Source organism: Musa acuminata, chromosome BXJ1-8, assembly GCF_036884655.1.
Source record: "Musa acuminata AAA Group cultivar baxijiao chromosome BXJ1-8, Cavendish_Baxijiao_AAA, whole genome shotgun sequence".
NCBI lineage: Eukaryota > Viridiplantae > Streptophyta > Magnoliopsida > Zingiberales > Musaceae > Musa > Musa acuminata.
The window spans coordinates 38,617,784-38,642,405 of record NC_088334.1 but is presented as its reverse complement, the minus strand read 5'-3'; the positions used below and the strand labels follow the sequence as shown (position 1 = coordinate 38,642,405).

At 36.4% G+C, this 24,622-nt stretch overlaps 2 protein-coding genes across 4 annotated transcripts; one reads left to right on the top strand and one right to left on the bottom strand.

Annotated features, from left to right (window-relative positions):
- Nucleotides 1-1,301: 1,301 nt before the first annotated feature.
- On the bottom strand, nt 1,302-5,292 carry LOC103994732 (pentatricopeptide repeat-containing protein At1g62350). The gene is made up of 3 exons (XM_009415158.3): nt 4,866-5,292; nt 3,990-4,376; nt 1,302-1,629 (listed from the first exon to the last, which is right to left on the bottom strand). Exons 1-3 carry the CDS (start codon nt 5,190-5,192, stop codon nt 1,600-1,602), a joined length of 744 nt encoding a protein of 247 aa, XP_009413433.2. The 5' UTR covers nt 5,193-5,292; the 3' UTR covers nt 1,302-1,599.
- Nucleotides 5,293-7,365: 2,073 nt separating this feature from the next.
- On the top strand, nt 7,366-20,669 carry LOC135583942 (CMP-sialic acid transporter 4-like). Of its 3 annotated transcripts, none has more exons than XM_065079592.1 (16): nt 7,366-7,832; nt 8,129-8,335; nt 8,713-8,829; nt 10,491-10,547; nt 12,194-12,271; nt 12,402-12,446; nt 12,976-13,035; nt 13,314-13,436; nt 15,307-15,384; nt 15,546-15,615; nt 18,522-18,629; nt 18,737-18,870; nt 18,943-19,019; nt 19,496-19,544; nt 19,608-19,674; nt 20,235-20,669. In XM_065079592.1, the coding sequence occupies exons 2-16, from the start codon at nt 8,165-8,167 to the stop codon at nt 20,261-20,263; spliced, it is 1,263 nt and encodes a 420-aa protein (XP_064935664.1). In that variant the 5' UTR covers nt 7,366-7,832; nt 8,129-8,164; the 3' UTR covers nt 20,264-20,669. The 3 variants fall into 3 exon arrangements, with proteins under 3 accessions (XP_064935664.1, XP_064935662.1, XP_064935665.1); XM_065079590.1 differs by having other exon boundaries at nt 8,075-8,335; XM_065079593.1 differs by having other exon boundaries at nt 7,367-7,832; nt 8,075-8,335; nt 19,622-19,674.
- The last annotated feature ends 3,953 nt before the right edge of the window (nt 20,670-24,622 follow it).

The following is a 24,622-nucleotide window of genomic DNA, read 5'->3' as shown; positions in this document are numbered from 1 at the left end:
GGTTAGGTGGCGAGTAGAATTTGTGTCATAGCAATGCTGTTGATACAAGTGTATAATTTGTGCATTTGCTAACCTATTGACTTGTAATATAGACTCGATAAATTAATTATCCCGTAAAACTTGAACAATAACAATCATATATTTGACAAGATGATAGATTCAAGTAGAAAAAAAAAATTATTTATAGATAGGATTAGATGACACATCATGGTATAGAATTATCATAGAAAAAAATTATTTATAGATGTGATGTGTCTATAGAATTATCATTGGGCTAAGTTGTATATGCATCATGTTGTATTAGATTCTTATGATATGCTGATTCATGTCAAAATCTTGAATCAAAAGAGAGATGACTTAATTTTTTGAATAAATTCACTATAATTAATATCAAAAATATTTTGAAAAATTAATTTAAGCTCAATAAAGTAAATGAGATAGTTGAACCATCTATTTTAGTGTAATTTATTCGAATATAATGAATCAGATAAATTTTCTTGTTCCTTGGTTGATAGGAAAATAAGAGAGAGAAGCTAACAGGAATTTGCAATATCATAAGCAAGCAATGATAGATTGATAGATAGCTACAGCTCTTCATTGTGATCTGATATGGGTGAGTTAGGTTTGATACAATAAGTGCTATGCATTGAATCATTCTATTATTACTGGAAATGGATCAAGGAGATTGAGTGGGTTACACTTCATGAGGGACTAAAAGATGAGTTGATGTCTTCCAACAACTACAATTAGCATGGTTCTTGAACATGATGACAACAGTAGCAACAACAGTTGATGACATCTCCAGTGCAGCAGCTTCAGCAAAAGTAATAATAGAATTAGATTGCAAAAAAGGGATTGATTTTTTATACTCAGAAACGGCTGATTGAACAGTTTAAGAAACTCAAAATACTTTTGATATCATAAACTAGTCATATCTGGCAGTGTTTTGATATCATAAAAGGGTGTGATTAACTTTATGAAGAACATATATAAACAACAGTTCATTAGGGGTGAGTCATGAACAGATCAGTCTTCTTGACAGTGGGGTATTGTATGCTACTTTAGATTTTGACTTGTGTTTTGACCTGTGTCAACAATATAAACAATTTCACTTGGGGGGGGGGAGGTCACCTATAATTTAAATTAGGTCATAGGCAATAGCACCTCAACCAGGTACTTCCACAGCACATAAAAGCACAACCAACTTCAGAACTTTTGATTGAATGCTGAAAAATTATATTATAAACAGTGTAACCTACACCTGAAAGAAGTATCATCAACTCATTGAAGAAGATGTGTGCTTCGGTAAAAGAGTATCTGATATTACGATATTATGACAACACCATGCTGTTCTAGATCAGCGACATTCAAAAAATTTAGACCGAAAATGATCGTAGTTTATACTAGCAATGTAGATCATAAGAGACAAACCAGGTACCGCTGATGTAGTCCATGCTTCACATGCATACTATAGAAAAGGATGGTTTCGGACAACCTTTTCTTGTCAACAAATTGTACTGATTGAACAAAGTTATTGTCCTCATATTGGCTTTGTCAATACTCCAAAAGTAATCTCAGGTGACAGATTTACAAGGCTTTTCAGACAAGTTTGAGTGACCTCCTTTTTGGCTGAAAAAGTAAAAGAGAGAAATGAGTAAATAATTTTTAATAGCAGTACTACACTTTGTGATAAAAAGATGTTCCCCAACTAAATCATAGTTCTGTCACTATAGTAGCCTGAGAGTGACGTTACTCTCATTCATCTACATTGGAAAAAAAAAAAAAAATTTGCGCACTCGGTAGTTACTTGCAGACCTTCTTAACATGCAGATGCAAACTTAAATGCCAAAACAAAGGTTACAACTAGTAATTATTAGAGATAACTAAAACAAGGTACTCCAGGATTGGCAGGCCTAAACTATTGACAGAACTATGAACAGTCTGTTCAAGAACAGACTAAAAACTATAGCTGTCATCAAAAATATAATAGCTGCTTGGCTCTACCTTATCAAATATACTATACTAGTTTATGCAGATGTTGGTTACACGTAACAAAGTGCCAATACTTATTTAACTCAGTGGCTACCATTCATGTTGCTAGCAGTAATAATCAATTATGAGTTGTCACCCAAAAAATGAAAAGCAAACTTCATCTTTTTACTGAATTTGATGCTTCTCAAGTACAGGCAAGGTGCTGAATATTCCAATATGCTCATGTCAGTATTGAAGTAAAATTAATTATATAAGTTCTTACAAACAAACAGCCAATATATCATATTGTCTAAAAACAGGGAGGTAAGAACCATATCCCCACAAGAGACACCTTAGTAAATTGCTTCCAGTTTCATGGAGGATCTAAAGAAGGACTGATACAGTGACCACATACCAGAAAAATTTTAACATGTTTACCCGATGGTTAGCGGAATGTCATGGTATCTACCGTTATAACATGTAGTTAAAGGGCAAATTTTGCCTCATAGTGTCAGTGAATCATTTCAATGGAAAGAACTGAGATATCATCGATTTCACCCTTTTCCATGACAAGTGATCCAGGTGCAACTCTTACATAAATTTGATAGTATACTAACAGCTGAATGAAATGAACTAATATATCCTTATGAAATAAATATGCTGCTTTTTCTCTTTTCTGTTTCAGTTAAAAATTCTTCAGTGGCAACAAACGTTGAAGAAGAGTTTGAATTGGCAAAAAAGTACAGGTAGTAATCATTCCTTTGAGAGTCCTCCATATTGGATTCTTTTCTAACATATAAATATGCCCGTTTTTAACGGGGACATTCAGGATTTAAAATATATCCATTGTAATAGACTACCGATTCATATTGTTCTTTTACTATGATTTTAATTCTAGTGTGATTTGGGTAGGTCCACAAAATATTGAAGGAACCAACCCACGTCGGGCTGGGTCAGAGAATTTGTAATCCACTGAAATTGTTCTAGTTGCCTTGCTGTTCTACAATATTTTCTCCTTTCTTTTCAGAGAACATAATACTTAATGAGACGCAGAATCCACTCACCTTTTGTCAAAATGTCCACAACCTACTACCTAAAGGCTATGGCTACCCATGGCCGAAGTCAATGATGTTGATCATTAGGATATTTATCAAATGGTCTCTTATTGCATTGCCTTATAGCTTGGAAATTTTCCTCTTTCTTGAACAATACAGAAAAAGAAAATAAAAAATAAAACAGTATCAAATAACTCCAGAGTCTCTAAATTTCTAAATTTGAAATTATTCTGAAGTGTTGTTTATATAAAATAAACACAATAAGCTTGCAGTAACGAAAACAAACTACACAAAATTATGAATAAAAAATTAATCCTACAGTAGAACAAAGTATTATTTCATCATAAACCATTAAGATCCATTTAATCTAACCAATTTATAAAACCAAAATAAACAGATGCATCATAATGGGTATAATGACAATTCCTCACATGCCTACTAGAAATTTCTCATACATGTTTTATATTAGAAACCTGCCATTAGATATTTACTGAAGGAGCTTCCTTCTAGAAACTTACGTGAGTCAGAATAAATAAGAGCAACACTCATTTGAAACTTACTCTGTAACCAGCTTAGCTAATCACAACAGATAGATGGAGATTAATTTCCAATGGAGATGTTTATCTTTTTGCTCCATTGTATAGCTTTGAAGGGGTTGGGACTTTACGGCTTTGTCGTCGTTGTTGTTGTTATACAGTTTTGGAGGGCTTTTAAAAACAAACAAACTTGTCAAATTGTACTACCATGGCATCTTAACACAGTGGACATAAATCCCTCTCACAATTACACAAGAAGTGTTGTCCCTAATCTCTAGAAGAATTTTTCACATTGGTCTTTTGTTTTTATGCTCCTTCTCTTTTCCATAATAAGTGACTGATTGAGGAATTAATACCACAAGAAAGGGAAAAAAAAAACATAAACACAGTTTTCATTTTACTTCAAATCAAGTGGACATGTACTCACAAATTTTTTGTCGACCTCTTTTAAGAACTTCTCAGGAAAATCCATATATTCAGCACAGTCCTTCCTTACATCAGAGGCCAGATCTTCCAGTCCAACCTTTTCAAGATTCCTAATTAAAATGGTCAGTGTCAACTTATCAGGACTGCAGCCCAACTCCTTCATGGATTTGTATACATCCATTGCTTTCTCCACCATATCAACTTGCAAAAAGGCTCCTATCATTTCAGTGCAGGCTCGAGTGTCAGGTTGCAATCCCTCTTTCTGTAACTCAGAGAATAGTTCTTCAGCAAGTCCAATCAGCTTGTTCTTTCCCAACATGAATATCATATCACTATATAGTGACAGCTCTGGTTTATACCACACCTCCTTTCGAATAAATGCAAAAACCTGTAATCCTGACCTCATATCAAAGAGTAGAATGCATGAAAGAAAGAAAAATGAAAAGTCTGGGTATTTAAAAACAAATAAACCAATTGATGGGATGCATCAATAACAATGAGATAAACAACAACAATCTTAAAAGCAGTCCAACCTGTCAAAGAATTATAGATGGTATTAGCTGCAGCAATTCAAAGATTACATAGCTACTCCAGATTTATAACAACATGACCACTGATATTGCCCTAATCAGAGCTCAAAAGCGGGAAAAGGAACTTGATTACAATGATTCTCTTAGCTGTTTGGGTTTCTTTAGAGTGAAAAATGAAGTTGAAAGCGCAGAGATACCGTCATTAGATTGTAGCGAACAGCCTTAGATGCTCTAAATGTGAAAAAAAGGTAAGTTCTTTTCCAGTTAAGCATGAATATGCCAGAACACGGGTCAGATGTAGCCCATAAACCAAAGCTTTTGAGAGAATTAAAGCATCGGACGAACACCTGTAGGGCAAGTTGCCATTCGTTCTGCCGCCGGAGCTCCGCGAGCACCGCAATCTGATCGGCCTTCAGGAGCCTCCCGACGCGAGCATCGAGGACGCCTTCGATCCGGCGAGACGAGGAGGAGGAATTGGCGAGCTTGAGGGCCTGGACGGCCTGGATCGCCTCCGTGGACATCACTCTCCCTCTCCACAGCGGCTTCCTCTCGCCCCGCAGCCCACAGCGGATCCTTGAAGGCCCTCGAAGGCTCGTAGGGCTTCCTCTTTCCAAAGCCAGTAGCGGTCGTAGATTCCGGAACCGGAGGGCAGAGCCCGTCGACGAGGACGCCATGGACGACGAAGACTACGCACGAACAGCGTTCGAGGAAATGTCGCACAGGCCGTCGGAGCCGATGTCCAAATAAAGTAGGGTGTCTTTACACGCGGTTCGGATTTTGTGACATATATACATATATATTTTTTAAAATATTTTAATATAATTATATTATACCTTAAAAAAGATTTAAAAATTCATGTAATAAATATTAAACTAATGAAAATTATATTTAATATTCAACTATTTTAATTATATTCAACGAGACAATATTCTTTATGTCATCTTTTTCAATTTTTACCCTTGACGTAGATGTTTATAATAATCAATCAATAGCAATTGGATACAGAAGAATTCATAATAATTGGAGCTAATTATATATTATCTATTTAGTCATCTTTAGTATTTCAATAGGTATACTTTCAAAAATTATATTAAGATTATTATATTTTTTTTTCTTAATTCATCAATTTTATTGTTAAAAATATTATATAATTTATCATTAAGTATACGATGATTTTGTCTCATTTCGATTTACAATTGATCTCAATGTAACATTTAAATATATAAAAATTAAAATATTAAAGTTAACTAATTATAATAAATAAATAATATGTAATTGGTCTCAATAATCAAAGTGAAACATTAATGATAGATGGATAAGACAAAAATGTGCAAACCAGATTCACAATGTCAGCACAAATGGAAACTTAATATAATATTCTTTAAATTATAAAATAATAAAAAATATATGATCCATATTGGCATATGATTAATGATTCCGACTATAAAAAGGAGCCTCTAATACTCGTGATTTTCTTTCTTTGTGTTCTGACTCTCTCCACATGAGGCTTCTATCGATTTACAGCTATTAGTACAATTAACTTTGCATTTGAAAAAGATCACACTGTATCCTGCAGCAGTTTAATAAGATAATTATAACACATTGCATGTCGAAATTAATATAGAGATCTCGTTTAATTCTGCCAGAGTACTACAAAATTTGCCCAAGGACTTGTATAAACATAACTGACTAAAATATTAAAGAAAGGGTAATTTTGGAAGAAAAACCTTTTATTTTGAGAAATTCCTAATTATTTTTTTCAAAATTCTTCTAAAATATCTTTTTTGTTTTAATATAATATTACTTATCTCCTGTCTTCACCTCGTCAGTTGTCACCTCTATCCTATTGCCTTTGTCTTCAATTTCGTTCCACTATTCTCACTCTATCACCGATCGTTATTGTTATCATCTTAGCATAAAAGACTACAAGACTCGATCTTCACTTTTTTTTTTTTTTACTTTTTTTTTAATATTTGCTTTTGTCTTTATCTCATTGTCTTCACGTATCAGTGACTATTGCTTTTACTTTCCCCTTCCATCTTCCTCTATCGAGAGGATCATGTGCCTTCACATTCGTCCATAGCCCCCTTCACTAAGGTGACGAAAAATCGATGACGATGGATGGAGACATTCAAGGACAAAGACAGAGAATAATAAAATTGAGTGAAGATGGCTCCATAGTAACCTCATAGGTTACTATCCTAAGCTTAAATAATTAGATGATTAATCAATTTTAAATTAAATCAAAATTGAACATAGGTGATTCCATTATGGTTTTGATTCTGATTTAAATTGATGGTTTGTAATTAATTTTTTTTTATTTTTTAAAAAATATTTTTATTTTAAAAAATTAAATAAAAAAAAGATACGATAATTGGTTTGGTTTCAGTTCTTAAAATTTAGAAATTGAAATCAGTTCCGAAAGCATGATTAGGTCTACTTGGTTAGCAAAGTTACACTGGTTTTGTCTCATCAAATTAGGATTTGACAACTCGAAGAATAAATTGAGTGACCATCCTATAATATAAAAAAAATCAAATATAAATATATAAAAAATATTAAATATGTGAGATTGAAAAAATAAATAAGGATAATTTCATCATCTCATAATATATACTGGATTTGATCAACCATTTAAAATTTTGAATTAAATTAATATCAGATGACTATTTAACTCAAACTCATAAATATTACCTTTAAGCCCTCATCCGTCATCACGGTCTCTTGTAACTATTGGCGTATCCGATCGCCACTCGAGATCCAAATTCTGCTTCCTTGTCTGCGCATGTAAAAGGCCGCCTATAAAGAGCGGAAGCGCTCAGCTTCGTAGCGTACGGCCATAAAAAAGCGAGGAAATAAGACTGCGGTGAGTCCCAAGCAAAAGAGACGGATCACCCAACTCCCTACCTACTACGCGGGCCCGTTTCCCGATCCGATACCCGCACATTGATTGGGAAGAGTACCCTGTCGGGCGGGCCCCGCTAACTGGTGTGTCTACGGGGGTGTCGTTTTGTCTTGTGCCGCTAAAGGTCGTGGAATGGAATCGAAACCTCCTCCCCGCTTCTTCCCCCGTTCGCCCCTCTCGCCTTCCTCGTCATCCCCTTCGCCCTTCTTCCTCTCTCCCCGCGTACCTTGGATCTGGATCTCCAGAACCCTACCGACATCGGGATCCCGTCAAGAAGGCATCCGACCTTGCGATCCCGCCGCAATCTGAAGGCGGTGTGTGTCGGATCTTGCTCCGGGTCGGCCTCCATCGAGTAGATCTGGTATCGGGATCTTTGATTCCGGAAGGAATGTGACTGATGCTGAGATAGGTGAGTCTAGATCTGGCTTCTTGGTTTGATTTTTCTTGGGCGTCAAAACGAATAGCCGATGAGATCCACCATTCGATTCTGTTTGGTCCTCTGTGTCCCTTTAATATAACCAGTTTCGATCGAATATAAAGGTCACTTTTCGAATTGGTATTCTTTTGTTTTGTTGAGTTTGTACAACTTGTGGAATTCATTAGTGTTTCCATAATGTTCAATGATGTTATCATGTGCTCTCATGACATCAGGTTTGCTGCTGTTGTTGTCACGACAACATCTTTAATCTGTGGAATTACTTGTAGTGGCCAAGTATTGTTTGGACAAGATTGATCTTTGAGATGCTTAAGAACGGGATGATAGAATGCAGCGTCTGTCACTCCAAATTGGTCTCACCAAGTCCAAGATCTGTATCAAGGGCATACGATAAGCATAGGACTCGAGTTTCATCCAAAACTCGTCCTCTCAACTTTCTTCTTGTTGTGGGTGATTGCATCTTGGTCGGTCTCCAGGTAATTTACATGGATTTGTCTTTGTAATCTTCAGATTCATTTTACTTTTGGATATACTCTAGCAGTATGCTCTCATTTTATTCCTCGTATTGCATTAAAAGACACAAACAATACTTTGATTGTGGTTTATCTATCACCATTTTGCCATTGGAACTATATATGAATTACAGCACTGTGCCTTCTGCAAGATATGTAAATTGCCAACGAATCATGAGCATGATACAAAATTGCTAATGCTTGTATTGCATATGCTAGCTTGTGTCAGTTAATATTGCACTTTACTATTGCTTCTGGTTTGGTGCATTGAACACATTATGATTGGCACTACATAGATCTGTTTCACAAAATGCTTGACTAGATATTTTTATCCCTTGCAGCCTATACTAGTTTATATGTCGAAGGTGGATGGGAAGTTCAAGTTTAGTCCCATCAGTGTGAACTTTTTGACAGAGGTTGCAAAAGTTCTCTTTGCTGTCATTATGTTATTGTTCCAGGTTTGTCTTGTAAACTCATTTCTTATTATAATTTAGTTATCAGGGAACTTTTGATCAATGGATCTTGTGAATCCCCCATTTTATACTCTTACCTGTTCGAGGGGAATTTAGGAGGGTTAGTCCCTCATCGCATGATCTCATTCCGCAACTAACATGCAGGGGTTTTATTAGCCAACTAGCCTTTAATAATTAAATATTACCTAAGTTTCCTAGTTTAAGAAGGATGTTCAATGTCAAGTCTAACAGCTGGTCATAACATCTGCAAAATCTAAAATTTGAGCATATTGGATTTTCAGAACTGCTATGCCAAGGGCTTGGATGATTTTGATGATGGATATCTCTACTATTTTATCGTGATCCTTAGGACGAGGACTATGGATCTGTAGCTTCATCATCCTTGAATGTGATTAGGACTGTGCACTGACCATAATAGGACTATTTTTTCTTTGTTAATCCTTACAGTCAACCTCTTTTTGAAGAAGTTGGCTTTCTCTCCACATGCATATCACATGCACAGTCTAGTTTTGGATATTTCCAAGTGCTTGAATGATTATGATAATGGAATAAAAGGAAGGATGTGCACTGTGATTTAAATCTAGATTCATTGGTGTGCTAATAACCATTTAACAAGTTTTGTTGGCTTATACTTTAATTTTCACTTGTTATATATAAAATGGAAGACTTAAACTTCATTAACCTTGAAGAGTCCAGTTAGAACATATATGAAAAAAAATTGACCAGCTTCAAATCAGTTAATTTACTTAAAAGGACCATCTTTGGCTCCTACGTTGTCTCTTATTTGGTAATATATTTGCCATCTGGTTCCCTTTGACCTGGTTTAATGAATCCCTTGTTACTTCCGAATTTGACTTAAGTACTAGCAGCAGATGTACCTAGTCATTTACCAAAAATAATAATTAAGGCCTACATTTTTTTCTGCATCCAATATCCCTAAAGGTACTTTAATAATCTCTTCTTACGGTGGAAGCCAAAAGAAAGTCATAACCCACACGTGATTCTTGTAGAACCAAGTGACATAGGTCTTTACTGGGGCTGGTTTTTCATTATATTGAGTTGTGTTCAAGATATCAAATGTCCGATCTTAACTACTAGGTATGGTAATTTACAATTAAATGCAGTTTACAAAGGTAGCAGCCCTTATGTCTTTTGGAGTTCACAACTCTGCTATTAAGGGGGAGCTTATAGGTTTTAAGTATTGGGGGCTAAACAGACTTGAAATCATCAAATGTATCCACAGCTTCACAGAAGCATGTCAAATGTGTAGTCGACTCAGTTGGAAAAACAAAGAAAGCAAGGTTTTTCCAGGGGCTGGTCCCTTTTTCCTTATCTTATATCATGTAAGAAGTTGCATATTATAAACATTGGTTGTTATAAATTTATTTTTTTCTTTCATCTTCTGATGTTTGATTTTTTGGTTTCTTGCTGCTAGTCATAGTGAATATGAAATTCCTTTCTTCAAATGCTTTTAACATGCTCTCTTTCTGCCAATATGTTTTGTTTTGATGAAGTAAGATATACTCTACCATAATCATAGTTTTTAGATATTTGATATAAACATGCAGTAGGATTTTGCTCTTCTCTGTTGTTGCACCTCATCTGTCAGGATGGTTTGTCATGTGTTTTCAATTGTAACTTGACAGGCTAGACACCAGAAGGTTGGAGAGAAGCCTCTTCTATCAGTTTCCACATTTGTACAGGTAAAATATATCTGCATACCCAAAATTGATGACATGGTCATCAAATCTGTCTCTTGAACTCTTCTTGTGGTCATTTCTTTAGTTGAACATTCCTAAATTTGTGGCATTGTCTTGATATTCATTGTTTAGCAGTTAGTTATGATAGTGGATAAAATTTTTTCCCTTCATTGCTTTCCTATCTGATGATTTTTAGAGACAAGAATCCTTTGCTTATGTAGCATTCTAGTAGTATCGAACTTTAAAATTAACTGCCCTAGAACAGCAGAACTAAAGAATTCTATAGTGTAACACAGCTCAATAATTTTGAAATTATTCTGGGGTGTTTAGGTCTGTAACATATTCAAAACTGTATTTGAATTTATATCATTTAGCAAAGCATTTCTTGATCAATAGTATTTGTCAGGTGGACAGGAGTGCTCTAGAATCTAGTAAACATTTACTTGGGGATTAAAAGAACTTGTGGATTACACATAACCTAGAAGAAACCACATCTTCGAGTGCTGTTATTATTCGACCCTACTCTTAATTTGTACAGGAGAATTGTTTATTTATTAGGTCAAGAAAAGATTTTACCTGGTCCTATCTAGGACAACATTTTAGGTTTGACAAAAGATGTTTCCTTTCTGTGTACATCATGTTCAACATTAATGAATCTAAATTTGAGTGTGTGCACACTGGCGATCTTTTGCACTCTTCATTATCTTTCCTCTCCTTTTCTTGTCCTTATGCTTTCTTTCTACCATTACAAAATGCATTCATGTCTAACCGTTTAATTATATGTGAATGCAATATGAGCCCTTAATTCTTGAGGTCGACTACTGCAAAGGTATTCTGGATTGCATGTAGCCCCCAGATACTATTACAGAAATGCCTTTGAATGGAATAGGTCCACATGGTGGGGTGAGTAAGAATCAGGATGTTTTTTTGTTAACCTATTTGTGTATGGAGGGGTGAAAAATTGGAGATGGGTATAAGCTGAGAAAATATTAAATACTTTTAACATTTTCTGATATATCAATTGTATTTGTAAATTGGCTAATAATATAAACTTAGAATCACAAAGTTGCATTGATCTTTCCACAAGTTTTTACACAGCATATCTGTTGCCTTAATTGTGAATTGGCTGCTCTTTGTTTTAATGTTTTTTGGTTTGAGTATCAAAAGTTATAAATGGAGACGATGTTTATGGAAGAATGGAAATCTAGTGATAAGGCTGCATTAACCTTTTTTTTTTCATATTAATGAAACCTATATGCAAACTGTATGTAAAAAAAATTTATCTGCAATGTAAATACTTTGTTCTCTCTCTTGGTTTTAGTACCAAGAGTATGAAAAGTGGGGAAGGTTAAGTGACTTCTTTCTTGCTTCAACTTTGTGTTTAGGTTGTTTATAATCAAGGAATGTGGTTCAGTTCTTCTGTTTATCTTTAATTGAAATTTCCAGTTTTGCTGAGAGTATCTGAGAAGATTGATGTCTTGCCCTGGAAGATGCAAACTCAAGATAGTTTCCTATCCATTCTTGCTTTATGATCTATTGTTCTCTTTTTTTAATTTGTTTTCCCTTTGTGATCATTGTCAAATACTTGTCTTTCTGCATTATGTGTTCATGCTATGATCTGATTTAGATGTTATACCAACATTTTACAGGCAGCTCGGAATAATGTCCTTCTTGCTGTTCCTGCACTTCTATATGCAATCAACAACTACCTAAAGTTTATCATGCAGGTATATATCTATCATCAGATATCCTGATAAAGTTATACCCCATGTTTGTGTTTCTTTGCTTTAGCTGCTGAGAGGTTGGACCATTAATATGCTTATGATTGTCTATTCATCAATTTTTCTCTCATTGCAGTTATACTTCAATCCTGCAACAGTAAAAATGTTGAGCAACCTGAAGGTAATGCTTTTTATATAAAGATTGGGTTTATTTCAATGTTGTTTCTTTGCTGGAATGATAAATGCTCATGGTGTTTTGTTTAGAGGTTCTTTTTTCCTGTTATGATGATTATACTATGATTTTCCAATTGATAAACAGATTTTGGTTGGTGAAACCAACATAAATATGCTTTATCAATGACAAAATAGCCTTCTTTTGGCTGGCAAATGGAGTCAGCAGACATGAATATATTATGCATGGCTCTTTAGTGTTTGTTGACTACATTATAAAGAAGAATATATGGCTATATCTGGCTTTCCTAGCTGGTTTTTGTCAAGCATAGACAGTTGTGGACAGCCCATAAAAGCCTTGCTTATTCTCTTGATATCCATCCTATTCTAGATTCTTTGAACATATTTTTTTTTTATGCTTTGATGATATACCATGTCCTCTTTTATTCTATGCTTGGCTTGTTCTCACAAGATGCTGAGAAATGAATTTATATTGAAAGAAAATCACTGATATTGTGGTGCAATTTACACACTTGAAGGTTCTGGTGATTGCAGTCCTTTTAAAGATTATAATGCGAAGGCGATTTTCCATAATTCAAGTAAGTTTGGGCTCTCGAATGATTTGCCGTTCATGTGCATGAATGCATTATGTACTATTATACTTTAATGGATGAGAATTAGAAATGCCTATAATTTTTAATGGGTTTTAAATGTGAAATTTGATATGCTAATACAGTAAGTGCTTGATATGAGATGATCTGGCGGGGCCTAACTGCAAGTCATATAGATTGCTGATCCTTATTATTCTTGATTCTGGTGATAATATTTTTATATTGACCTTTAAGTTCTTCACTTATTCTTTTTTGTTGATGAGCAGTGGGAGGCTCTTGCACTTTTGTTGATTGGGATAAGCGTAAATCAGCTCCGGTCATTGCCTGAGGGTTCCACAGCGCTGGGTCTACCTGTTACAATGATTGCTTATGTGTATACACTAGTTTTTGTAAGTTTTATCATCTATACTTATATTCTTAATTGTTGTTGTTGCTTTTAGTTTTTGCATTGAATACTTTTTTATTGTTTCCTCTAATTAGATGGCCATTTTTTTGGGAAAATTATCTAATTAACTTGATGAGTTATTATGTTGGATCTTACTCCAAATCTTCTGTTAGTACTAAAATGCTTTTGTTAGGTGAACATCCTTATCTTTAAAATTTTAAAATGTATATAAGTTGGTAACTTATTTATCTGCAGGAATATTGAAGTTTTGATGTAAACTTTTGAGTACATGATAAATTCCAGACTTTATCCAGTGTGGAATTTTAGTTTTAGTGTATCATACTATTCTCTTTTAGGATAGGCTATCAAGTGTCAGATGGTTGACAAATGCACGAAGATTATCAATGTTCTTGTGCTACCTTCTTTTCTAGAGTCCATGTCACGACCCGGGTCTGATGAGCTAACTGGCCAATAACTCCATTTTGGTCCTCAACGGCGGACCAAAATGCTTAAGCGGGAGGTAACGTAGTACACTCATCAGGCCCTTATAAGCTAATCACACACACTCCCCACTTCCGATGTGGGACTAATGGGATATTACATTATCCCCAACTCAATTAGCTTGACGTCCTCGTCAAGGCCAGACATAACCCAGATCGAACCCTAGCACAGTGCATGTGAGGTTTAACTTAGTGGTGGCTCCACGCCGTGATGAGTTCTCTGACTCCATCCACGGGTAGCCCTTTCCTACTGCAGCCCTCTCACCCTGCCCTAATGCTAGGTCGGCTCTGATACCAAATGTCACGACCCGGGTCTGATGAGCTAACTGGCCAATAACTCCATTTTGGTCCTCAACGGCGGACCAAAATGCTTAAGCGGGAGGTAACATAGTACACTCATCAGGCCCTTATAAGCTAATCACACACACTCCCCACTTCCGATGTGGGACTAATGGGATATTACATTATCCCCAACTCAATTAGCTTGACGTCCTCGTCAAGGCCAGACATAACCCAGATCGAACCCTAGCACAGTGCATGTGAGGTTTAACTCAGTGGTGGCTCTACGCCGTGATGAGTTCTCTGACTCCATCCACGGGTAGCCCTTTCCTACTGCAGCCCTCTCACCCTGCCCTAATGCTAGGTCGGCTCTGATACCAAATGTCACGACCCGGGTCTGATGAGCTAACTGGCCAATAACTCCATTTTGATCCTCAACGACGGACCAAAATGCTTAAGCGGGAGGTAACGTAGTACACTCATCAGGCCCTTATAAGCTAATCACACACACTCCCCACTTCCGATGTGGGACTAATGGGACATTACATTATCCCCAACTCAATTAGCTTGATGTCCTCGTCAAGGCCAGACATAACCCAGATCGAACCCTAGCACAGTGCATGTGAGGTTTAACTCAGTGGTGGCTCCACGCCGTGATGAGTTCTCTGACTCCATCCACGGGTAGCCCTTTCCTACTGCAGCCCTCTCACCCTGCCCTAATGCTAGGTCGGCTCTGATACCAAATGTCACGACCCGGGTCTGATGAGCTAACTGGCCAATAACTCTATTTTGGTCCTCAACGGCGGACCAAAATGCTTAAGCGGGAGGTAACGTAGTATACTCATCAGGCCCTTATAAGCTAATCACACACACTCCCCACTTCCGATGTGGGACTAATGGGATATTACAGTCCACCTAGAAGTTATTTTTTCTTTCTTTTCTTGAAACAAGGTGTTGAATGAACACTTGGTTTATATACGTATATCGGACAAGTAGCTAGCTAAGTGATGCCTTGGATGTATGAAGATTTCTATTTGTATAGTTTACACTATATAGTTCTGTCTTGAATGCTCACATGGTATTTTAACATTGCAGGTTACTGTTCCATCAATGGCCTCCGTCTACAATGAATATGCATTAAAAAGCCAGTTTGAGACAAGTATCTACCTTCAGGTGACTCTTTATAATTGAATGTGGTTTTGCCAATCTCACTATTAATAATGAATAGCTTAATAAGTCTCTGTACTTGTTTTCTCCCTATCTGCCAATTTATATTCGATAATTATGTGCTTTTATAAAGGCCATATTTGTTTAACATTTAACATTTTTTGCAGAACTTATTTTTGTATGGTTATGGTGCAATATTTAACTTTTTGGGCATTATAGGAACTGTCATTATTAAAGGTGTGTATTTTTGACTCTTGTTTAATATGTAATGCTGAACATTTATGCTATACATAGTTGATATGCTAATTCTGACCAGTTTACATAATTTGAGCTGATCTACCTGTGATGATCCTATTTTGGTTGTTACTGCACTAATATAGTCTTATGATTTCTGATATTGAAATAAAATTACTTTACAGGTCATATCCGATACCATTTACCAATTTCAAGCAAGAATGAATCTTTTCAATCAGTGTTTTCAAAAGGTGCTCGGGCGAGATGAGGCTTGAGTGCCTCGCAAAACCGTCAGGTGAGGTGTTTCGATGAAGCGCCGACCAGGCACTCGCTTGAGCCTAGGTGTCAAGCACCTCGGGTGAGTGCTCAAGTGAAGATGGGTCTGGATTCATGCTTGGTTCTTGCCTTGCTCGAGCGCCTTAGAAAACCTTCATGTGAGGCGTTTCAATGAAGCATCGCCTAAGCGCTCGCTTGTGCCCAAGCACCAGGCGCCTTGGGGGAGTGCCTGAGTGAAGATAGGTTCAAGTTTGTGCCCTGGTTCAATTGAACCAACTAACCTGCCCTAACACAAACCCTCCCTCCACCCTGCCCAACCCAGTTTGTCTTCGAAGTGAAACCCTACGTTCGTCGCCATTGCCTTTGTCCGTAGTTCCATCCGTCGTCATCTTCGTCCGCAGCTTCATCATTGTCGCCTTCATCCACAACTTCCTTTGTCATCGCCACCTTCATCCGCAGCTTCCTCCACTGTTGCCTTCGTTTGCATCATCCTCTTTTGATGTTGCCTTGATTCGCGGCTTCCTCCATTGTTGCCGCCTTTGTTCGCAACTTCCTCCGCCAATGCCACCTTCGTCCATAATTTCCTCCGCTGCCATCGCCCTCTTGCGTAGCTTCGTTCGCCACCCTCTCCTTCCCCTGCCTTCCGCCATAACTGTTGGTTACTCTCTTCTTAATCTATTCTTTCTCATCTCGATTAACTTGTTGCACCATATTAAGGTGGTGCACTATTACTTTGTTAGGAGTTAGAACTGTTTAGCACCATATTGGAAACACTGTTTAATACAGGTCTCCATCAGTAGAACCATGTTTAGCATAGGTTTCAATCGTAATATATATTTTTTAAATTATAATATTCTGGAGCATCTCACTTCGCTTTGGTGGGCGCCTAGCGCCTCAGGTGTTTTGGGACCTTGGCATCTAGCGCTTTTAAAAATATTGTTTTCCATAAGTATTGACAACTTTAATGGTGGATTTACTAGGAATATAAAATCAATATCTACAACATGTTTTGTGTCAAGGTTTTCTTAGTTTTAATATCAAATATATTTAGATCATTTGGTTTTAGTCATTACTAGGCTTACATAGAACATGTTAAAACTCTGAATAACCAAGGGGTCACGGTTGCAGAAATTTAAAAAAGAAAAAAAAATCTGAAGGTGAACAAATTGTTAATGTTACTGCTTAGTAGATCAACCACTGAAGAAATTAAATGTGGATTTTAGATTTGCTTGAGTTCCTTTAGCTTCTTTACATGATAATGCTAAAGCAAAAGGGGAGTTTATGCATATGGACAAATATTAAAAAGAATCAAAAGAGACCAAAAAAGGGAAAGATGAGAAATCGTTGATTTTTTTCTTTATTTGTTTTCGTTTAGACAGTACTCAAGGGATATGCATTTTTTTTTCTTTTTGCAAATGATAACTGGTGAGGGCAATGGTGAAAATATTTATCAGTTAGGCTAACTCACATCTTCATAGTTTATATTAAATTAAAAATTAGCATGATAATCAACTACACCACCACATCTATATGATAAGTGCAGTTTTAGTGGCACTTTTGATTCATCAAGCAGTAGTGAGAAAATTCATTGGTAACCTTCACCAAAAATTGTTCCTTACATCGTTCATAGAATCGATATATGATGATCAAGATGTCAAAAGAAACTGATATAAAAGTTGTATTAATTCTTAGTTTTGTATACTTGAGCCATAAAATATTTTAAACAGCTGTTCTTCTGTAAAAAGCTGCAATTCTTTGTTTTTCTTTTATCTGAACCATGAATAAAATATTATTATCTACAAAATTAAGGCTCAATTTTTGGGTATTTGATGTTTGATACTAGAGTTCTTAATTTGGCCCATCTCATAAACTGAGATCCACCCTCCCATACTTTCGTTGTCTTTGGTCTTGAACCTCTAATACCCTACAGCGAATGCATCTCTTCCTGGCATATTTGTGATGCTTATGCCTAAAAGTTTCCTAAAGCGGGGAAAATTTGCAGTGCATGGTGTATTACCCGAACTAGTTTAATTCTAAATATGCCAACACAGAGAAGGGTCTTTACCATAACAAGTGCCAACACTTCTCTATCTCCATAAGCATGACACCTTTTGTTGGGAGTTGTAGTAAAAATCTTGCTTTGCTCTGTCCAAATGGCCTTAGTTGTTGTCATACAGAAAATTCAAATAAATGCTCTGAAGATGACTATGTTGACTTCGATTTTTGTATTTTGTTTTGTTAGCTATTATTAATTATGCTTCTAGTTCAGAATACCAGACATGCAGATTTGTGTCTGTTAGATGCATATATTTTTTTTTTGTGTAACTAGTTCTCCTAATTCAGTGACGGGCATAGAGGTTATCATCTTTTATATGCATGTGCTTATTTTGTTAGTCGTGCATACAATTGCACATAAATCATATCATAAAGTTTTGTCTGGTGATTTCATGTTATGTCATTTCACCTAATGGTTTGTTTTGTCTGGATTTGCAAAGGATTTGTGGTGCACATTTGTAAAATTGTTTGGAAAAATGTATATGGTTCGAGTTCTATTAATACTGTACGTTGTTTATGATGCCTTTTACTAGATATTTTGATTATTCTTTTGTTTCACATTTTAAAAACTTTGATAGGACCTAGTAGCTTCAATATCCTTGAAGGCCACTCAAAGGCTACAATGTTTCTGATATGCAACAATGCAGCACAGGGCATACTTTCGTCCTTCTTTTTCAAATATGCTGGTAAATTGGAATGTTTGCTGTCTTTGATTTTGTTGCTTACCCACTGCTAGACACCTTTACTTCTGTGCTGGTTTAGTCTTAATTATTCACATGAATGATGCTTGTAGACACAATCTTGAAGAAGTATTCATCTACCGTTGCCACAATTTTTACTGGCATAGCATCTGCTGCATTATTTGGTCATGCATTGACCATGAACTTTATCTTGGGGATTTCCATAGTCTTTATATCTATGCACCAGGTATTTGCTGAACATATCTTAAATTATTTAAGCCTTTCATTTCCTCGACAACTCTGACACTTTTTCAATCAGTTCTTCTCACCCATGGCCAAAGTCAAGGATGAGACACCAGTTGGGAAATTGGAAGTGATGGAAGCGCAACATACCAGGTGCACCCTTTTGTTTATTTTGATTCTTTTGTGGAACTATTTTCTTCTTAACAACAGTACCACTTAATAGGGATTCTATTCACCACTTATTCTTTTTAGTAATTTGGTTGTTATATAGTTATGCTTCTGTTAAGAATGCCCTGTTCAGAAATGGTCTTGGTGTATAGCATTAATAAGTTGGTCTCCTCCATATCTAAAACATTGATCTTTGTGATGTAATTTCACCCACTTGCTAAAGGTGAGGGTTTGAAGCTTCATTTGATAATTTTTTTTAAGGTGCTAACTTAGCTTGATAAAACTTTGAAGATTCCAAAAATAAATCCCATCCTCATCACTTATCATGTGAAAAAAAAAAACACTACCCAGAAAGTTATTTTGGACATTGAATGTACATCTTTGGATGTTACTGTTTTGTGTTTACAAAATGATTTATTCATTTTAAGTTCATTTCAGAATACGGTTGCCTCTGTTTTCAGGTCAAAGGAAACTTCTTTCGTAAACATGGCTGCTGGTGCTGCTGAAGATGTAAACAATTGTCTATACAATAAGTTGTTAGTTACTGAATTAATATATTCTTACACATCACAGTTGCTTTCTTTCAGGTCAGCCACCGCACTGGTCATGATGAGAGACAACCGCTTTTGCCCATTTGATGGTATGTCCAAGGCTTCACTCTGACTCTTGCAAACATTTTAATTTAGTGCTTTATCTAACCACTGAGATGCTTTCTATCGAATCTCTTACATTTCTGTTAGTCTCTTAGAGATTTTTACTCATTCTTCCAGGATCCAATTTTTTTATTAAATTGATCTTTTCAGGAAATCTGGTCTTTTGGTATTTAGGCATGTTTTTATGCATGACCAGTATGTGCAGCCATGTAATAGCTACTTCTGGAAGTCTTTGGGGATATATGTTGGTGGGTAGGAGCCGAGACTTGTTATAGGCGTTTAGTATGCGTGTTATATAATACTTGAATGGAACAAGCAAAATATATCTGCTTCTGGATAGATAATGTTCTAGTGAACCACATGGTCATCGGCACACTTACGTTCTATTCCTCTTTTCACATCCCTGTGAGGTGTTACTGATTACTGTTGCTATGCTCACAGCAACTTGCATTTATATTTTGCAACCATCATCAAGTTGATACCTACATGAAACTATGAACCAATCAAAGTTGCAGCATCCTTACTTTGCAATGGATCTCTGCTACAGGTATACTATGGAGTGATCCTTTTTATTGACCTACGGATGAGCCACCAGCTAGTTATAATAATTCTCAGCAAAGCATAAACAAGATAGAGAATAGTTCTTCTCTTTTTGGTCTGTATCGGGCAAGCTTGTTTCTTGTGGTCTTCTTATAGGCAAGATGATGAACAAATGAAGCAAGAGCAGCTTGAGCATTCAGAGGATGATGAGATGAAGAAAATTGAACAGGTGAAATCCCAACATCAGCTTGTCGGTGTAAGATCCAAGAAATAGACTTCCCTAGCAACCAATTTACATAAATTTTGTCTCTCATCTTGTGGTATTATATCACTAGGTATATATATATATATATATATATATATATATATTCTCAGCTCTTTTGTGTAAAATTTGGATGCATGTTTCCCTATTCTTTTAATCGATTTGTTATTCCTTTTTGTATGGATACCTATGTTTTCTGCTATTGTTCACATTTATTTTCTTTTCTTCTGGCATTGGTGGACCGGCAAAATCTTCAATGTGATTGAAAAGCTAGAGCCACTATGAATGACAAGTTTGTGTTTGTTGCTCAATGAGAAGTTTGGTTCTATAGAATTATCACACATGAATTCTGCCTTTGTTGTTGTTCACAACCAAGTTTCATACTCTTGGTAAAGGTTGACTGAGATAAATAAATGAACTATTGGGGAAATAAATAACTGTGCTATGCATAAACATGTTATGCACATTATGTTTATCCTAATTTCTCATGTAAGGATAGAAATAGAAATAAAAATAAAATTAAGTATGATTTTTGCTATATTATGCTCAATATGTTGGAAAATGCCAAATTCTTAACCCTAAGCATGAGTTTGCATAATGTAAGCATCACATTATTAATAAAATGAGTCATTGTTTAGTGATTTAATTAATCATGCCATTTAATTATCGTGTAAAATACCTGTAATCATGCCATTTGGTATAAATTTAACGATATTAATCATGTGTTACACAAGTGGTTTTTGGATCTTTTATTTTAAAAAATATAGTATATAAGTCATTCTCATCGAGTCTGAGTTAACAAATGTTAGAATTTATTTATGTGACATGTTCATTGATAATAAACTATTAATATAATGATATGTGTAATTTAAGTTTTTTAAAAAAACTTGTTATACGCATACGCGTACGACGTCATACGCATCTAGCCTCTCTCGCGTTGACGACGAGCTCAGGAGCTTTTGAATGTTACTTGCTAGCTCCAAGGTGTATGCCACCATGTCACATACTATGACGCTTGTTAGGAAAAGAGTCGGCACTAAGAGGGGGGATGAATTATTGCAGCGGTAAAAACGTCGGTTCTGAAAATTTTTTCGTATGATAAAAATCGATTTTGAAAACTTAACTTGAAACACGTGTTCGTAAATGTATTGAAGGCGGTAAGCAAGTAAAATGGTTTATAGTAAAGTAAATGGCAACAATAGAAATGCAAACCAGAGAACACGCCAATTTTATAGTGGTTCGGTTATCGTGACCTACATCCACTCCGTCGATTCCTCTTCCATCAAGGCCACCGGCATCCACTATCGGTCTTCTTTCAATAGGTGAAGATCAACCACCTTTTACACCCCTCTTTTTCTTTTCACATGTTTAGGAGACAACCTTTACAAGCACACACACTCCTCTCTAAATAGAATTCTAAGTTTAAGCTAGAGGAGGGATTTCTCAAGTGATTTCTGCGACGTTTTCTCAATTTAAAACTCTCATCGCTTCTGTAGTTTAACTAGAGATGAAATGAGTATTTATAGGCTTCAAGTTGATTCAAACTTGGAGCCTAAAAACATCTCATCCCGGGTCTCCTAGGTACAGGCGGTACCACCGCTAGTGTTAATCTGACACTAACACTGCGCTGGGTGGTACCACCGCCTCTGCTATGACGGTGCCACTTCTTGGATCACTGTTTGGGCCTTTCATTGGGCCCAACACAATCCTTACATGGGCCAAATTGACCCCTAATTGGGTTGGTTGGCCCAAATCCAATCCCAATTATGTGCTAACTACGAAATCTAAGACATTTACTAAGCTAAACAAGTCCTATGAGTCAAGTTTTCTTCTGACGATCTCTCGGCAATGTTCCAGCGGACTCCCGACAAGCTCCTAGACTTCACGACGATCTATTTGGCGAGTTCCGACGAGCTTCTCTGGCAAGCTCCGAGACTTCTCGGCTGGTTTATGTAGAACTTATGACGAACATCCGGACTTCCGACGAACTCTCGAACTCCTAACGAAATCAAGTTCTTGACTCCGGGACTCCATTTTGCTTTATGCCTTGCTATCGTAGTTAATCCTGCACATGTACAAAACACACTTCGATCTAGACAATTAATACTAAGCATGAATCATTTTGTCCGGCATGTCATTGGTCCATCGATGCTTCGTCCGATTCGTCGGCGCATCATCCTCTCTTGTGGCCTATTGCCCAATCGGCCAGTTGACTCCGCAACTCCAATATCCTTGGCGCAATATTCGCTCTTCTTGGCCCGATATCCGAATCCATAGCCCAAAGCCTTCTATCGATACATCGATCGATCCTCCGGCTCGACGTCCAATCTTCTGACATGTTCCATCAGCCCAACATGATTCTTCCTGCTTTAATTATCTCATCCTGATCGAAACATCCCGCGTCACTAAAAACGTAGATCAAATCATAAATACTTATCAATTGGTTTCATCATCAAAATACGAGATCATCAAAATACAAGATTCAACAATGCTGCTTGCCACCATGAACAATACCCACTCTGATCCCAACGAGTACCATCATACATTGTAAGCCACCTCCCCCGTGAAACACGACATCGCAAAGACGAAAAGCAAATGGAATGAGTGATTGAGCAGGTCCATGTAGCACTCCCACACCTGCTTGCTCTCCTTAATCAGCTTGTCGAGGAAAAGGAAGCAGCGGAGGCCGTAACGCTAGACGAAGGCAGAGAGGCAGAGGTAGGAGAGGTTGGAGGCGAATGTAAGGGAGAGTTGAACCACCACGTCATAAGCGTGGTGGGTGAGGGCGCGGGAGAGGACAAAGTGGGAGGCAATGGGGACAAAGACGCCCAAGAGGAGGAAGAGGAACTAGGAGACTACTACGTGCCTAGTGTTGGACTGATCGACGCACATCCACCTGAGGCAAGACGGGAAGCTCCAAAGCTCGTCGTGCGTATAACGCCTTGCTAAGCAGTAGTGGCTTGGTGCTGCTGATGGTGGTCGCTTCTACGACGACGTCTCTTCCCACCGTTGATGGAGGTATAAGTTTTTCTCTTACAACTTAAATTACATGTGTCATTATATTAATGGTTTATCGTGAGTCAACATGCCACGTAAGTATACTCTAACGTCTGTTGATTCAAACTTGATGAGAAGAGCTTATATGCTACGTTTTTTAAAATGTAAAAGTTATTTTAGACATGAGTAGACCATAAGGGCCTAAGAGGTTCATGACCAAAACCATAAAGACTAAAATAAATATTAACCTTAAATTATATGTGTTATTATATTAATAATTTATTATGAGTCAGCATGCCACGTAAGTAAACTCTAACATCTATTAACTCAGACTTGATAAGAGGGATTTATATGTTATATTTTCTAAAATGTAGAGATTATTTTAAACACGAATAAATGATAAGGGTTTAAGAGGCTTATGATCAAAACCATATATTTAAAATGAACCTTAACTCAATTAAAATTCATAAAAGAAATAACAAATTATATCAATTGAATATATATATATATATATATATATATATATATATATATATATATATATATATATATATATATAAAATCTTAAAAGATATAGTAAAATAAAGGTGTGGATCTGGATCCAAAATCCTAACCATACTTCCACACTAGCCATGTGACCTTGGATGATGACTAGATTTTAATTGCATTATTCGGTCAATTAGTCCGCCACGTAGAAAAGTCGTCCAACTTTTACAATTATATTAATATAAAATTGTACAAAAAATTTACGCTAATCATATGTATTTTTAAAAAAGAAATATCTGACTCTTTTTTAACTCCGCACACGACATCTTCTAGGAAACAAGAAATCACTCTTTTTTACACATGCACACAATGTCTTAATCATCAGCGTATTTCTTAGGAGACAAATAGTCATCTCAAACTTGCACAAGTTGTAAGCAGTTTACTATGTAGGATTCAAATCCTAGGAGAAATAAACACTCTCAACATAAGAAAGGGTAAAAGAAGGAACAACAGTCTTAGAACACAAGCAAAGTTTTTGTCTTCAGATTTGGGGCACTGGTAATCTTGGACAAATTAAACTAGGAACTTGGTATGGAAGCTGTCCATTTGGGCCATGACAGCCACTTGCCAGGTTAAACCTTTTTCACTGC

Excerpts from the sequence above, each read along its gene's own strand:
- LOC103994732 (XM_009415158.3), bottom strand. The coding sequence starts at position 5,192 with ATGGCGTCCTCGTCGACGGGCTCTGCCCTCCGGTTCCGGAATCTACGA. Across the intron at positions 4,377-4,865 it reads AATGGCAACTTGCCCTACAG|GTTTTTGCATTTATTCGAAA; the intron begins GTGTTCGTCCGA and ends TCAGGATTACAG. Across the intron at positions 1,630-3,989 it reads AAGAGGTCGACAAAAAATTT|CCAAAAAGGAGGTCACTCAA; the intron begins GTGAGTACATGT and ends TTACTTTTTCAG.
- LOC135583942 (XM_065079592.1), top strand. The coding sequence starts at position 8,165 with ATGCTTAAGAACGGGATGATAGAATGCAGCGTCTGTCACTCCAAATTG. Across the intron at positions 18,630-18,736 it reads CTTCTTTTTCAAATATGCTG|ACACAATCTTGAAGAAGTAT; the intron begins GTAAATTGGAAT and ends TGATGCTTGTAG. Across the intron at positions 19,675-20,234 it reads CCGCTTTTGCCCATTTGATG|GTATACTATGGAGTGATCCT; the intron begins GTATGTCCAAGG and ends TCTCTGCTACAG.